The sequence below is a fragment of the Notechis scutatus genome, chromosome 2, assembly GCF_049901735.1.
Source record: "Notechis scutatus isolate UNSWTSFEM ecotype Mainland chromosome 2, rNotScu1.2, whole genome shotgun sequence".
NCBI lineage: Eukaryota > Metazoa > Chordata > Lepidosauria > Squamata > Elapidae > Notechis > Notechis scutatus.
Genome location: NC_142010.1, coordinates 258,403,267 through 258,419,004, shown reverse-complemented (window position 1 = coordinate 258,419,004; position 15,738 = coordinate 258,403,267). Strand labels below are relative to the sequence as shown.

Sequence of the window (15,738 nt, the reverse complement as noted above, 5' to 3'; positions counted from 1 at the left end):
ATGAATACCGATGGATGCTGGTAGGCAGAGGCAGAATTTCCTCCCCTTATTTGCCTCTCCAAAAACTAAGCCCGACCACATGGTTTCGTAGCGAAGCACGGGTATAGAGTTAGTATATATATATATAAACCAACACTAAATCATTTTTTTTTTTGGGGGGGGGGGGAAATCCTCAGTGACTGAATGTTCAGCCCTAAGCTTAAAGGAATGAAAGAATCGCACCTTTAGACTACTACCACAATACGTAGAGGGGGAAAAAAACTGGTTCAATTTAATCATTGGGTTTAATGAAACGGAGTGCATATTAAGCGATACAATAAATATAAACTGCATCTTTATTGAGACATATATGCGGCTTCTTCAGCAGTTCCCTCAGATTGGATCCCACGTGCAAATCGGTCTGCAGTCTGCTTGCTTTAGACGCTATCCAGATTTTCCGAAGACAATTTCAACCAAATAATAACAACAGCACAATTGTCACTGTGTTCACTCCAATTAATGGCACTGGGGAAAAAACAGAAAGGAAGAAAAGCATCATTTCAAACAACAGCCTATTGCGTTGAACTCAAAAGAATAGCTAAGGGGAGAAAAACATCATTTCTCTTTCTCCATTCCTTTGTGGTTTTGATAATTTTTCAGAACAAAACTTAAATAGGACAAGGATAATACTTTAATGAAACGGTCCACGACAAAGTTCACTTCACAAAAAATATTTCTAAATTGCTTTTGACCCTGTGATGCTGCAACCATTGTGAATACATGCCAAGTGCCTGGATTTTGATCATCTCACTGTGGGGAAGTTGCAACAGTCCTAAATATGAAGACTGGTTCTAAGTAACTTTTTTTTCAGTGCTGTTTTAACTTTGAACAGTTGCTAAATGGATGGTTGCTAAGTTGAGGATGGCCTTTATGGCTTGTCTTCTAAGGATAGGTTATCTGTATCCGTGTGTCACACAACGAATTATGGTGTCTCAGAGTCGGCTAGCTGTCAGGATTCTGGCAGTTACCCCCATTTAAACCATGAGTCTCGAGCCAAACTCCCAAAACTTCAAAAGGATTTATTAGGAGTAAACATGCCAGCACTGCCTGGGTGTAGCCAACTCTGAAGCACATCATTCATTGTCACCCTTGACCCTGGTTTTCCCCCACCCCCTGGGTGTATCGTAATTCCTATTCTCCAATGGGACACATCCATAGCCAAGAGTCATCAATCATGATCTCGTTAGAATTTTGCGCAGCACAAACTTCGGTCACCTAGTTACTGTCTTTGAAAACATTTATGGAATGCGGTTTCGGTTTGCAAGCTGCTGCACTGCTCCCCCCTCCCTTTCTGTTGGCAATTCTAAAAAGACCATAGGAATATTTTATGAGTGTTTATATTCTTTCTTGCTTTTTACAACATACAATACCCAGCTTAATGGGAGTTAAATCATGTAAACGACAACAAAAAAGGCAACAGCTGCTAAAAGTACCAAGAACATGTTTCAAGGCTGAAGAATAGTTTTCCTATTTTGAAAAGTTTAGCGCCCAGCTAAATGTCTATGGAGATTCTCAGTCACCCAAGTCATGGTTGTCCCAAAAATGCTTCTTCAAGAGACAACTGGATTTCCCACCCACCCATTGCAGGATTTTTCCTTCTCATCCAAGAAGCTTCTTCAGTTCAGAACTGAGCTTCTTGGTTGAGAAAGGAAACGTCTTGAAGGAAAAACAAAGAAAGTCCAGTTGCCTCCTGAACCTTTGGCTTCATTGCACCATTCTACTATTATTGTGGTATATAATATTACACTCTGCACTATGATGCACTTACATTAAAAGTAAGTCGTACTTTTTGAGTAGCAACTGAAAGCTGACTAAATGCAACATTCTTATGTTCACTTCGTGCTAGAATAAATAACTCATTAAAATAGATTCTTAAAATAGAGAATCTTTTCCTCTTTAGAAAAAGGAGAGCTCTTAGACTAAAATTTAGAGATCTGGAAACAGGGAAGCAATGATGCTCCACTGAATTTCTTCTAAAAAGCGTACAGACCTTATGAATAATAACATCTTTTGCTAATGATCTGCTCGGTTCTTAGGAATGGAACAGGTCATTAGATGCAAGTTGTCATAAGATTAGATGCATTCGTGCAATCAAATGTGCCATTAATGTACAGCAGTTTGAAATTAGCCTGGTAAATGTTAGAAGAGCATTAACATTTAGTTAATACCGAGTTGTCTGGGGAAAAGCCAGTTTGGTGTCGTTGTTAAAGACACTGGGGCTAGAATTAGGAAGATGTGAGTTCTAGTCCTGCCTTAGGGGGTGAGGCTGGCTGACTGAACTTGGGGCCAACCCTCCTCTCTCAGCCCAGGAAGAAAGCAAAAGCAAACAATTAAAAGAAAAAAGAAAAATACTACTATGAAAATTGCATGGATTTGTCCTGGCCTGCCTTTCCAAGGAGCCAAGACTGATTCAAAGAAGCAAAAAGTTGTAACTAGTCCTCGACATACAACCACCACTGAACCCCACATTTCTGTTGCTAAGTGTTTAAGTGAATTTTGCCCCAGTTGTTAAGTGAATCTGTTTTCCCAATTGATTTGTGCTTGGTCAAAAGGTCGCCAAAGGTGACCACATGACCCCAGGACACTGAGACTGTCATAAATATGAACCGGTGGCCAAGCATCCCAATTTTGATCACGTGATCCTGGGGATGCTGGAAGGAATTTCTCAGTGCCGTTGTAACTTTGAATGGTCACTGAACGAATGGCTGTAAGTCGTGGACTATCTGTACTTCTGTCCTACTACCGCAGCACCTGTGATGACCCGGGGCGTGACACAAAAATAACAAAGTCACAAAAGCAGAATAAATTCCCTTTAATGCCCCCAACTTGGCCCCCAATGTCCAATTATCTTTGGCTGGATATCAAACTCTTCCAAAAACAGTCTACAAAGGGAAGAAATGCAGTCTGAACCCAAAGTAAAGATAATTAGAAATAAAAAAACAACACAAACCACACTGAATTAATTAACACAACAGGCTAGGATGATAAATTGCAGACTTCCACAGGATAACGCATCATCCACAGTTGGGAGGACACCAAAACCCAGATAAGCCTCGACAAAGATAATGCACGCTTTGCTGCCAGCAAAGAGCTGTGTGCAAACGCCCCTCTTATATCCTGTTCTCCCAACTGCAGCTAATGAAAGGGATCAGGGCCTTTTTCTCTCCCGTAAGCCATGTTGCTCCCTTCTCCGTTCCTCCCTGCGTGCCCTAGGATGAAGAGGTGGCGGCTCTGGGTCTTCCTCTGAATGCCCAGCTGGACTCTGCCCTTCCCCCATTTCTTCCACTCCTTGTCAGCTGCTCAACCTCCTCCTCAGAATCAGACTCCAACAAGGGCATGACAGCACCATTGAGAGTGTCCTGACATATGGCATGCTTGCATGGTATGGGAGCAGCTCTGTAGCGGACAAAAAAGCTCTACAGAGAATCATTAAAACTGCCCAGAATATAATCGGGCTCCAGCTACCAGCCCTGGACGACATCTTCACATCTTTCTGTTTGAGGAAGTTGCACAACATTCTCAGAGACTCTTCCCATCCTGCTCACAATCTTTGTAAACTGTTGCTTTCTGGTAGGAGATACGGAACAATTAAAACTTGGACTACATGTTTTCTGAACATTTTTTTTATCCCAGAGCTATAATTGCACTTAACAATGAACATAAGGACCACCATCAGTGAGCTGTTGGACAGTATTACTTGGTGTGGTGTATGTATGCTTGTGTGTTTTTAGGGGGTGGGGAATTTTGGCCGGTGGGGAGGTGTTTGAGTATTGTCATATGTGTGTGCGTGTTGGGTCTGGTCTCTGGGTGTTACGTGAATTTCATTGTATGTGTATATTGTGTATATCAGTGGTGGAATTCAATTTTTTTTTACTACCAGTTCTGTCGGCGTGGCTTATTTGGTGGGTGTGGCTTGTGGTCATGTGACTGGGTGGGCGTGCTTGGTGGTCATGTGACTGGGTGGGCGTGCCCAACTCAATGTCACTCACATCAAGGGGTGCCTCACCTGACCCCTCCCCTCCCAGGTATTCCTTGTCACCCAGGCATAACTTATCTATAGTTCTGTAAAAATGTTGTTCACCTTTTTTGACTTTATTATTTGCATACTATAGATGTACTTTCATGGACCACTGAAAGGAGGAAATGGCTCACATGCTTTACTCAAGAGTGTGATAGGCAACAGGCTTTTAAGGGGCTGCCAGAGAGAAGCGGGGCAATGTAGTTTCCAAAGAAACAGAATGCAAACAAGAAGCAATGGATGGAAACTGAACAAACAGAGAAGGGAGAAACTTCCTGTGAGTGAGAACAATTAACCAGTGGAACTGCCTGTCTCCAGAAGTTCTGGGTGCTCAATCACTGGAAGTTTTTAAGAAAAGACTGGATAGCCATTTCTCTGAAATGGTATAGGGTTCACCCCAAGGTCCCTTCTAAGTATTATTCTGACACCTTTCTCAGGATTTCTACTCAGAGTTTGGCATCCTCAGTTTTCTTGCCTGAGCTGGGGGTTGGACTAGAAGACCTCCAAGGTCCCTTTCAACTCTTGTTAAACACATGTGTATTTTATGCTCTGGACTATTGACATTGAATGCATGTAAACCCTGAAAAATATGTGGTAGCCCTGGGCAAAAGAAAGGCAGAAAAATCACTCTAGGTGTCGGGACAGTGTAAAATGATAAATAATGGAACAATTAAAAATAATAGCACAGAGTTTTTTTTATCTCTCTCTCTCTTCCTATTTTTTTCTTTCTTTCTCTACCTTCCTCTTTCTTTCCTTTCTTTCTTTCCTTTTCCTTTTTTTTCTTTCCCTCTCTCTCTCTCTCACACACACATGCACACACACACAGAGCACTTAACAGACAAGCATTTTGGAAGCAGCTCCTTTAAATTTCTCCAAGGCTTGAGTGGATTCTTTTACTTGCAAAAGTGCTCCAAGGCTCGATTCACCCTCCACCCTCTCTGTCAGACCGCACTCTTTCTCACTCCAGACACTTTAATTCACAAGGGGAAAGCGATACTTGCAGTGTCCATGGGGAATCCTTGGAGAAGTTTTTAAAAGACCTGCTTCCAAAATGCATTTCTTTTACGTTGTAAAAGTGCTCCAAGGCTCGATTCACCCCCACCCCCTCTGTCAGACCGCAGTCTTTCTCACTCCCGACACTTTAACTCACATGGGGAAAGTGATACTTGCAGCGTCCATGCCGTTCTTCCTTTTCCCCGGGGAGAAAGAGGACGTGGGGAACAGAAAGCTAGGAGAGCGATCGCAAGTGAGCCACTGGGTGACCGGGTTGGGGGCGTGGCCAGCCAGGGATTGCCATCGGTTCGGCGACCCATGCCAAATAACCACTACCAGTTCGCCCGAATAGGTGTGAACTGGTCGAATAGCACCTCTGGTGTATATATGTACAATGACAATAAAGAATTCAATTAATTCCCAACTGTTTTGTACCAATAATATTATGTCAATCTTACCTCTCATAACCGTCCGTACAGATCGGATTAGATTCATTAACTGCCCTTTAATTCCAGGCTCTTCCCCAAATCCTCCAATACCCTGATCAGTTCCCCAGCCAACTGTAGGGAAAAGTTTTATTTTTGGTTAAAGCGAACATAAGGTAAATAATCAGTGATACAAATCAATAACTTCTCTTAAAAAGAAAGGCCCGTTTCAAACTCAAACCTAATGAATAAGAGAAATTCCTAATTCTTTTTTTAAACATTAAAGGAATGAACAAAACGAGCAGAAATAAGCACATAAAATGAACCAGAACGTTCATAATGGCCAAAGAGCAGAATTTCCAGGAATCAGGAAAGCAGCAGAAAATTAGTTTTCCTTGGAAAACTGATCAGAGAAAATTAAAATACCAAATGATCCCATCATTACTGAGAAGCACCACTGTTTAAATCTGATAAGTATCAGAAAGTTCTTAAATCTCAAACGCAGTAGTAGTGATTGCTAGAATATATATGACGTTACTTCAGAATTTTGGTATTCTAAAGAATGCTAGTTTTTAGAGATTAAAATTCTATACCAAAACACTATTTATTTAACAATACTTCATCCCCACAGCACTGTCTCTTTTCAAATCTTTTCTCATCTTCTCAGATTTCCTACTATCTTCTCCTATCAATTGTTATTTGTAACTTCATGATTAATGATTGTAACTAGGATTATGACCTATGACGATCTATTACTTGCTGTTTATATGTACTGTGAGCTTATGCATTGGAGACAAATTCCTTGTGTGTTCGATCGAACTTGGTCAATAAAGAATCCAATCCAATCCAATCCTTCTATTCTATTCTGTTCCGTATTCTGTTCTGTTTCTGTTCTGTTCTATTCTATTCCTGTTCTATTCTATTCTATTCTATTCTATTCTGCATTCTCTCTTCTCTATTGTCTGTATTCTATTCTATTCTTCTATTCTATATTCTATTCTATTCTGCATTGTTCCCTATCCCATCCCATCCTCTGTTCCATTCCTATTCCTATTCTATTCCTATCTTAGTATTCCTTCAGTAACAAAGGTGGAAAGACCAATAAGGATTTCTTTTAATGGTTTGGAGCTCTTGAGAAGCCTCCAGACTTAAGTCACAGCCATCACCACCACTCAATATTATTACATGGAATCCAGTTCTACCACATCCCCACAGCATCTGAGAAAATGGATGGGAGCTGAGCTTGACTACAAACTTACAAGATTCAGGTAGCATTTGACTTACGACCGCAATTGAGACCAACATTTCTGTTGCTAAGTGAGACATTTGTTCAAGTGGGTTTTGTCCCATGTTACAACCTTTTTTGCCACATTTGTTAAGTGAATCATTGCAGCTGTTAAGCTGGCAATATAGCTGCTCAGTGAATCTGGCTGCTCCATTTATTTGGCTTGTCAGAAGGTCGCCAAAGGTAGTTCACACGGCCCCAAGATAGAGAAACCATCATAAATATGAGTCAAGTGCCTGAATTTTGATCACGGGGCCATGGGGATGCTGGAACCATCGTAAGCGTGAAAAACAGTTGTAAGTCACTTTTTTCAGTGCTGTTGTAACTTTGAACGGTCACTAAATTAACTGTTGTTAATTCGAGGACTATGTGTTTGTGGGAACTAGCAAACGTAAGTATTCCATGACTTACAAATCCTTCATTTAGTTACAGCGGGAAAAAAGTGATTTACAACTGGTTCTCACACAGTCATTACAGAACCTCAGTCACGGGGTCAAAATTTGGTTGCTTGGCTACCTGAAAGTTCAGAAATCGCAAGTGTAGTAGTTAGAGACAGTTAGCAAACAGTTCAGCAGTTTGCACAACATTTGGTTTGCACAACCTTGTAGCTCGCACCAACAGAAGGGAATATTTGTAGCTCAGGGTGAAACTGTGGACTCCTTGGTAGCTTTCTGGTAGTTGTTTCATTACCCTATTAGGAATCATCTTAAGTGCTAAGAATTCTTAATTAATACAGGTAATCCTCAGTTTATTGAGCCCAACATTTCTGCTGTTAAGCAAGACAGTTGAGTGAATTTCGCCCCATTTTATGACCTTTCTTGACATAGTTTAAGTGAATCACTGCAGTTAGAATAGAACTTTGTCACTTTAAATGTATATTAATCAGCATACGTTAAAATGAAATTTTGCTGCAATTCCACTCTCAAAGGATAAGCATTATGCATACACCCGCATACAGTTGTTAAGTTAGGAAGATGGTTAGCTGAATTTGGCATCCCTATCGACTTTGCTTGTCAGAAGTTTGCAAAAGGGAATAGAATAGAATAGAATAGAATAGAATAGAATAGAATAGAATAGAATAGAATAGAATTCTTTATTGGCCAAGTGTGATTGGACACACAAGGAATTTGTCTTGGTGCAAATGCTCTCAGTGTACACAAAAGAAAAGAGACATTCATCAAGAGTCAAGAATCATCAGGTACAACACTTAATAATAGGCATAGGGTACAATGAACAATTAAATCATACTAGGAAACAGTCAATATAAATCGTAAGGATGCAAGCGACAAAGTTACAGTCATACAGTCACAAGTGGGAGGGGATGGGTGATACGGATCACATGATCCTGGAATGCTGCAACCGTCATAAATACGAGTCAGTTGCAAAGAGTCTGAATTTTGATCATGTGGCCATGGAGATGCTGCAACAGTTGTAAGTCTGGAAAATGGTCTTAGGTCACTTTTTTTCCGTATGGCAGTAACTTCGAAAGGCAATTAAACTGTTTAAGAGTCATGGAGTATCTGTAAAAGCTACTGGTAAAAAAAGCAAAGCTGAAGATTTATGATTTATTTTTTATTGTGCCCCACACCTACAGTCACCTTTTTCAGAAAATGGGCAGCTATATAAACAGAAGAAAAATAAATTTAAGCTTGAGCAGGGGGCTGGACTAGAAGACCTCCAAGGTCCCTTCCAGCTCCATTCTGACTTGCAGTCTTGCAGCACCCTAATACATAATTGTGTAATTATGGGAAGGTGTCATTGACAAATTCTATATTTGATGCTCTCTAAACTTGGGTTGTTTGCTTGCAGACATTGCATTACCAACATTCAACCCATGGAACAGAAGTTGCCTTCAGAAATTGTGGGAGCTTCATCACCAGAAGCTTTCAAGAAGAGATTGGACTGCCATCTGTCAGTTTGGGTGTAGGGTCTGGGCAAAGGGTTGGACTAGATGACCTACAAGGTCCCTTCCAACTCTGTTAATCTGTATCTGTATCAATCAAGGAGAATATTTATAGCTCAGGGTGCCATCTTGACGTGGCGGGGGGCTTAACCGCTCCAATGAAGCTGAGAGTGCACTGGCGGTAGTGCAAACTACCAGCAGGTTCAACCATGCCAGAGAAATCTCGGCTGAGGAGCAGAACTGAGTGCGTCCAACAACCCATGCAAATTAATGAATCATGGTGAAACACAACCGAACGAAGCCTATACTGGCTCGGTCATCGCCCAGGTTAATCCCTTACTGGGATCTGCTTGTATAACCTGCCAATACATCATGCAGTCCTAAATGCTTGGGAAGTGTTCGACTAGTGGTTTGTGATACGAAACCCAGCATAGTTATCTCATGTGCTGTTGTTTTTTGTGAATAATAATAATGATGGTGATGAAACAGTTGACCATTTAATCAGTGGGTGCAGCAAAATTTTACAAACTGACTACCTAGAACACCATAACCAAGTTGCTAAAAATCATTCACTGGAAACTGTGCCAAAAGTTTGGATTTGAGTATAGTAACAACTACTGGGAACATCAGATTGAGAAGGTCCTGGAGATCTTGTGGGACTTCAGAATTCAGACGGACAAGCACTTGACCCACAGCACACCTGACATAACAATAGTTGAAAAGAAAAAGGTTTGGTTCATTGACATTGCAATACCTGGTGATGCACGAATTGAAGACAAGCAGCAAGAAAAAAAATCACAAAGTATTGGGACTTACAAACTGAAGTTGAGCGAGTTTGGAAAAGAAATCGTGTGTTATCCCAATTGTAATTGGAGCCCTTGGAGCAATACCTAAAGGGATGCCTCACTATTTGGAAATTCTGAATTTATCAGACTTGAATACCCTGATTCTACCAAAAAAATCACCCTATTTGGAACAGCTTATATCCTCTGACTCTACTTTAACAGTTCCTAGGTCACCAAAGATTTAATAACAATAACAATAATAATAGTGACTTATCACCGTTTTTCACACTTTGGCAGCATCCCCAGTCACACCATCCAAATTCAGGACCCTTGGCCGTTGACTCATATTTACGACGGTCGCAGCTCACGGAATCCCCTTTTGCGACCTTCCTGACTGGCCAAGTCAATGGGGGAGCCAGACTTCCCTTTACCAACTGTGTTGACTGACTACACAACTGCGACGATTCACTTAACAACCGTGTCAAGAAAGGTCGCAAAATGGGACGAGACACAGGTCTCACTTGGCCACATAAACTTGAGGGGGGGGCGCTCCAACGTGGTCGTAACTCGAGGACTACCTGCATTTCCTCCATCAGCCCTCCCCGCCCGGGACCCAGAGATGGGGACACCCCCCCTCCCCTCCCAGGGGGGTTGCGGCTAACTCACTCCTGCGGAGGAAGCGCTCCTCGTGCAGCACCGTGATGGCGTTGACGAAGAGCAGCGCGGCCTGCAGCAACGAATACAGCGTGAACGCCATTCCGGCAGCGCCAGCGCCGCCGCCGTCACCGGCTGAGCCTCTGCGCACGCGCGGAGCGCGCCCGGAACGTGGCGGGGGCAGGGCGGACGGGACGTCACTGGAGAGGGGGCGGCCCGTGAGAGCCACGCCCCCACGTCCCATGCGCGCCAGAGAGAGGAGAGAAATACAGAGGGCGGGGCCGGGGGGGGGCCTTAAGCCTGCAGCCTCCCTCCCTTCTTCAATCTGGCGCCCTCGGGCGACGGTGGACGAGAATAGCAATAGCGCGCTTTCGTATCGCTTCGCGGTGCTTTAAAGCTCCCTCGAAGCGCTTTACAAAGTCAGCTTATTGTTTTCCCCCAACAACCAGGATCCTCCTTTCTGACGCTTCTCACCCCTCAGGAGAACGTTAGGATGAGTTGAAGCTCGGCTTCTACCTCATAAAACGAGCGAAAAGGCTCGTGGGGTCCTTTGTCCGAGAATCTTTCCTCTGCAAGGCTGGGGGAAACTTTATATTTAGACGTTTATCCTGCCTTTTGAAAGTTGGGAATGTTTAACTTTGAGGTAAAATACCCAAAAATTTCGGTGCCCTGCAATATTCTGGGTGGCCGCCAGGGGGCAGCAGCTCTGGTTTTCTTACGCTTTCTCTCTGAGCTGCCCCTGGTGGCCACTTGGGGTGTTTGCAGCAGCAGTGCTACCTATTTGATTAAAAGGCTCCCTTGAAGCATTAATACGTTTGTCGGAACCTTATTCCACTTTCTGGATTTGGACAAGATAACCAACCATAAATTACCCCAACAATAGGATGTCCTACCTTTAAAAAACCTCTATTAAGCCGTCCCAAAGGTGGTTTTTCAAGAGGCAACTGGACTTTCTGGTTTTTCTTTGAAGACATTTTGCTTCTCACCCAAGAAGCTTCTTCAGCACTAGATGAGAAGCGAAACGTCTTTAAAGAAAAACCAAGAAAGTCCAGTTGCTTCTTGAAAAAGCACCTTTGGGACAACCATGACCTGGATGACTTAGAATCTCCATAGACATTGAGCGACTCTATTATCCTGGTTTAGCATTTTGTAGAAACATAGAAATGCTTCCTTATCTGCTAAGAAGTTATTGCTGACTCTTAGTGATTGGCAAAGATGAGTTTTCTCCATCCCTCTTCACCTGGTCCTTCAAATCCTCTAATGATCACCCATCACTATGACAATCAATCCACCTTAGGTTGTCTTCTCTTTCTTTCCACTTTCCCCAGCATTATGAACTTCTCAAAGAAAATTGGTTCCTTGTACTGACAGATTACACAGATTTTTTCCCCATGATGATCTGTTCCTAACTTGGTCCTTCTGGTCTTCCAATGGTGTGGCCCATCATCTATAACCAAGTTCATCCATCTTGTTGCTGGTCATCTTCTCTTTTCTTCCACTTTCACAGCAATATAGACCTCTCAAAGGGATATTGAGAGGTCTATATTGCATATTGATTGGCAGATTACATATGTGCTATTTAAGTCAGTGTCAGCTCCTCTGGGTCATAGATTTTTTTCCATGTTGATCCGTTTCTAACCTAGTCCTTCAAGTCTTCCAATGGTGCACCCATCACCATTACAATTGAGTTCATCCACTGTGGTCCTGGTTGTCCTTCTCTTTTCTTCCAGCTTTCCCAGCTTTATGGACTCTTCAAAGGAAATTGGGTCCTTGCATTGATTGACAGATTAGATATGTGCTTTTTAAATCAGTGCCAGCTCCTATAGACCACCTAGATAGATTTTCTCCATGATGATCTGTTCCTAACATAGTCCTTCAGGTATTCCAAGGGTGTACCCATTACCTTTCTTGCTGGTGGTTGTCCTCTGCTCTTGCCTTCCACCTTTCCTAACGTTACGGACTTCTCCAGCGAGCTGGACTTTAACATCTTGTGTCCAAGTGGAATAATTTGAGTCTTGTCATTTCAGTCTTGAATGAAAACACTATTTATATAATCTAGTTACACACCCCAACCTAATGTTTAATTTCTGATGTACAGTATCTCAATTCCACAGAGAGGAAGGGATCAAGCTACTTTCCAAGGCATCCGAAGGCCAGACAAGGAATAATGAATTGAAACTGATCAAGGAGAAATTCAACCTAGGAATAAGGAGAAATTTTCTGACAGTGAGAACAATCAACCGATAGCACAGAAGTTGCCTTCAGAAGTTGTGGGAGCTTCAGCACTGGAAGCTTTAAAGAAAAGATTGGACTGCCATTTGTCAGAAATGGTGTAGGGTTTCCTGCTTGGGCAGGGGGTTGGACTAGATGACCTACAAGGTCCCTTCAAACTCTGATAATCTGTAATCTGTATGTATAATATATATACATATGTGTATTTGTTTTCTGAGGTTCTCGCGGGTATTTGTATGTGGATCTTTGGTTATTCGGGTTTTCTCCCGCGTAAGATTGGAAGTATCTAGGCAACGTTTCGATGAAGTCTCATTCATCATCGAAACGTTGCCTAGATACTTCCAATCTTACGCGGGAGAAAACCCGAATAACCAAAGATCCACATATGTGTATGTATATACACTCATACATATACCCATATACATTACATATACACATACACATGGTGGTTAGACTAGGAATATTCTGGGTTTGCATTGCCATCTGGAAATCCCAGAAGAGTTAGGTTAAAAAAGACCCAGATTACAAAGTAGCCCTCAATTTAAAACCATTTGTTTAGTGACCGTCCAAAGTTACAACGGGACTGAAAAAAGTGACCATTTTTCACATTTAAGTACCATTGCAGCATTCCCAGGGTCACGTGATCAAAATTCGGATGCTTGACCACTGATTCACATTTATTACTTTTGCGGTGATCCCTTTTTGCAACCTTCATACAAAGTCAATGGGGAAGCCAGATTTGCTTAACAACCATACTATGAACTTAAGAACGGCAGTGATTCACTTAACAACTGTGGCAAGCAAGGTTGTAAAATGGGGCAAAATTCACTTAAGAATTGTTGCTTGTTTTGCAACAGAAACCTTGGACTCACTTGTGATCATAAGTCGAGGACTACCTATAATGCCGGCTTAGGTCACAAACCTTTCCCCTGTTTAACTGATTGAAAATACAGAAAGCATCCATAAAGCCCCAATAAGCTACTTTTATTTTTCAGAGATTCTGGGAAATCTATTTTATGGTGTACCCCTTAAAATAAGAAGCAAAATTATGCCTTAATTAGGGCTCATATATCCGTTGCTTTAATGCTTGGATAGTTTTTAAATATTGTTAATTCACTACATTTGGTTTAAGTAGCAGTACTATGATATTTAGCTGATTAATTTCATTACGGCCTCATTTTTATTTTGTTGGCACCGACCATCCTTTCTCTTAAAAGAGCCCAGAGCACAACCATAGAAAGCACAGCATCTCTGTTCAACAATTAAAAACATCCAATTAAAAAGAGAAAGGAAAAAAAGCACATATACCAAACAACGACTGGTGTAAATAGCGTTTGAAGTCGTAATTAAAAATCTCATCAGGTCCTAATTGTTATTTACCCCAAATGCAGGTGTCAAGATTAATAACTGTTTCTAGGCTGAAACAATTATGTCTTGCGCTGTATCAACTCTATGTGGCTTCTGGGCAGTTCTGTAATATAGATAATAACAAAGCAAATCATAAAAGGAGCAGACAGATATTACGCCGCTAACGATGCATAAAGATACATGTTCTTCTTCGCCTGCCTTGCATTTTGATTGGCAGCTGAGTTCTGATCATTATCATGGTGATTTTTATTTTGTAATAATTGCAGGATGTATGAATGCCTTAATTCTGAATGATGGGCAGGTTTTATTACTCCATCACGCCAACTGATATTACGTTGCTTGGAGAGGACGATTTGTTTGACACTGATACATAGCAGTGAGACAGTGGAACATGGGTATAAGCAGGGATGGTATTCTACCGGTTTGGACCGGTTCAAACGAACCGGATGTTAAAGTTACAGCTGCTTCGCCTAACTGGTATTTCAACCGGCCGCTGGCCCCTCCTCTCCCCTCCCCTCCCAGGAGTCTCCACATGGCCCATTTTTGATGGAGGTAAGGGCAGCGTCCACATGGAGGCTCTGGGAGGACGAAAAATGGCCTTCCTGGAAAAATCAGAAGGTATAAAACGGGCCTGGTTCCAGCTTCCGGTGGGCCTCCAGAGGACTGGAGGAGGCCCTTGGGAGAATGAAAACAGCCTCACGTTAAGTTAAAGTGAAGTTTAACTGAATCACTGCAGTTGCTAAGTTAGTAACACGGCTGTGAAGTGAATCTGGCTTCCCCATTGACTTTGTTTGTGCGAAGTTCACAAAAGGTGACCCCATGACCCCGGGACACTGCAGCCGTCATAAATGTGAGTCAGTTGTCAAGCATCCAAATATAAATCATGTGACCATGGGAATGCTGCAACGGTTGTGTGAAACGGTCTTAAGTCACTTTTTTCAGTGCTGCTGTAACTTTGAACAGTCACTAAACAAACTACCACTTTGTAAAAAACCTTAATAAGAACACAGCTGGAATACTGCAACCAGTTTTGATCACCATACTACAAAAAAAAAGATGTTGAGACTTTGGAAAAAGTGCAGAGAAGAACAACTGAGATGATGAAAGGGCTGGGGACTAAACCATAGGAAGAACGGCTGCAGGTTTTGGGTCTGGCTAGTCTAAATAAAAGAATAATTAAGGGTGACATGGTGACATGGTAGCAGTATTCAAGTACTTGAGGGGCTGCCATAAAGAAGAGGGGGTCAACTTATTTTCCAAAGCACCAGAGGGCAGGACAAGAAACAATGGATGGAAACTAATCAAGGAGAGAAGCAACTTGAAGTTCAGGAGAAACTTCCTAACAGTGAGGACAATTAACCAGTGGAACAGAAGTTGCCCTCAGAAATTGTGGGTGCTTCATCACTGGAGGGATTTTAAGAAGAGTCTAAACAGTCAGTTATCTGAAATAGTATAGGGTTGGCCTCCAGAGGCTTGGCTTAGAAGACCTCAAAAGTCCCTTCCAGTTCTATTCTGTTCTGTTCTGTTCTGTTCCATTTCTATTCCATTCCATTCTTTCCACATACAACTCCTTAATATGGATGGGATCTATTTGGGTTTTGCTAGTGTAGAGAAAAGAAGGATTTGGTGGGACATGATAGCAGTATTCCAGTATTTGAGAGCTCGCCAGAAAGAAAAGGGGCTCAACTTATTTTCCAAAGCACCAGAAGGCAAGACAAGAAACAACCGATGGAAACTCATCAAGGAGAGAAGCAACCTGGGACGAAGGATAAACTTCCTAAAAGAGAGGACAATTAACCAGCGGAACAGCTTGTCTTCAGAAGTTGTGAGTGCTCCATCACTGGAGGGTTTTGAGATTGGACAGCCACCTGTCTGAAATAGTATAGGATCTTTTGCTTGAGCAGGGGGTTGGACTAGAAGACCTCCAAGGTCCCTTTCAGCTGTATTTTGATTGATTGATTGATTGAAAGTAGACCACTGTAGACCCAAAAACTAATCCTCTTCCTGCACTTTTTTTTAAAAAAAAAGAATCCCAT

General features: G+C 42.1%; 1 protein-coding gene across 1 annotated transcript; it reads right to left on the bottom strand.

The window, feature by feature from the left end:
• Positions 1-265: 265 nt before the first annotated feature.
• On the bottom strand, positions 266-10,298 carry IER3IP1 (immediate early response 3 interacting protein 1). The gene is made up of 3 exons (XM_026687701.2): positions 10,115-10,298; positions 5,509-5,610; positions 266-504 (listed from the first exon to the last, which is right to left on the bottom strand). Exons 1-3 carry the CDS (start codon positions 10,203-10,205, stop codon positions 449-451), a joined length of 249 nt encoding a protein of 82 aa, XP_026543486.1. The 5' UTR covers positions 10,206-10,298; the 3' UTR covers positions 266-448.
• Positions 10,299-15,738: the final 5,440 nt, after the last annotated feature.

Coding starts and splice junctions, on each gene's coding strand:
- IER3IP1 (XM_026687701.2), bottom strand. CDS start 10,205: ATGGCGTTCACGCTGTATTCGTTGCTGCAGGCCGCGCTGCTCTTCGTC. Junction 5,611..10,114: donor GGAGCGCTTCCTCCGCAGGA/GTGAGTTAGCCG, acceptor TTTTCCCTACAG/TTGGCTGGGGAACTGATCAG. Junction 505..5,508: donor TGTACGGACGGTTATGAGAG/GTAAGATTGACA, acceptor TTTTTTCCCCAG/TGCCATTAATTGGAGTGAAC.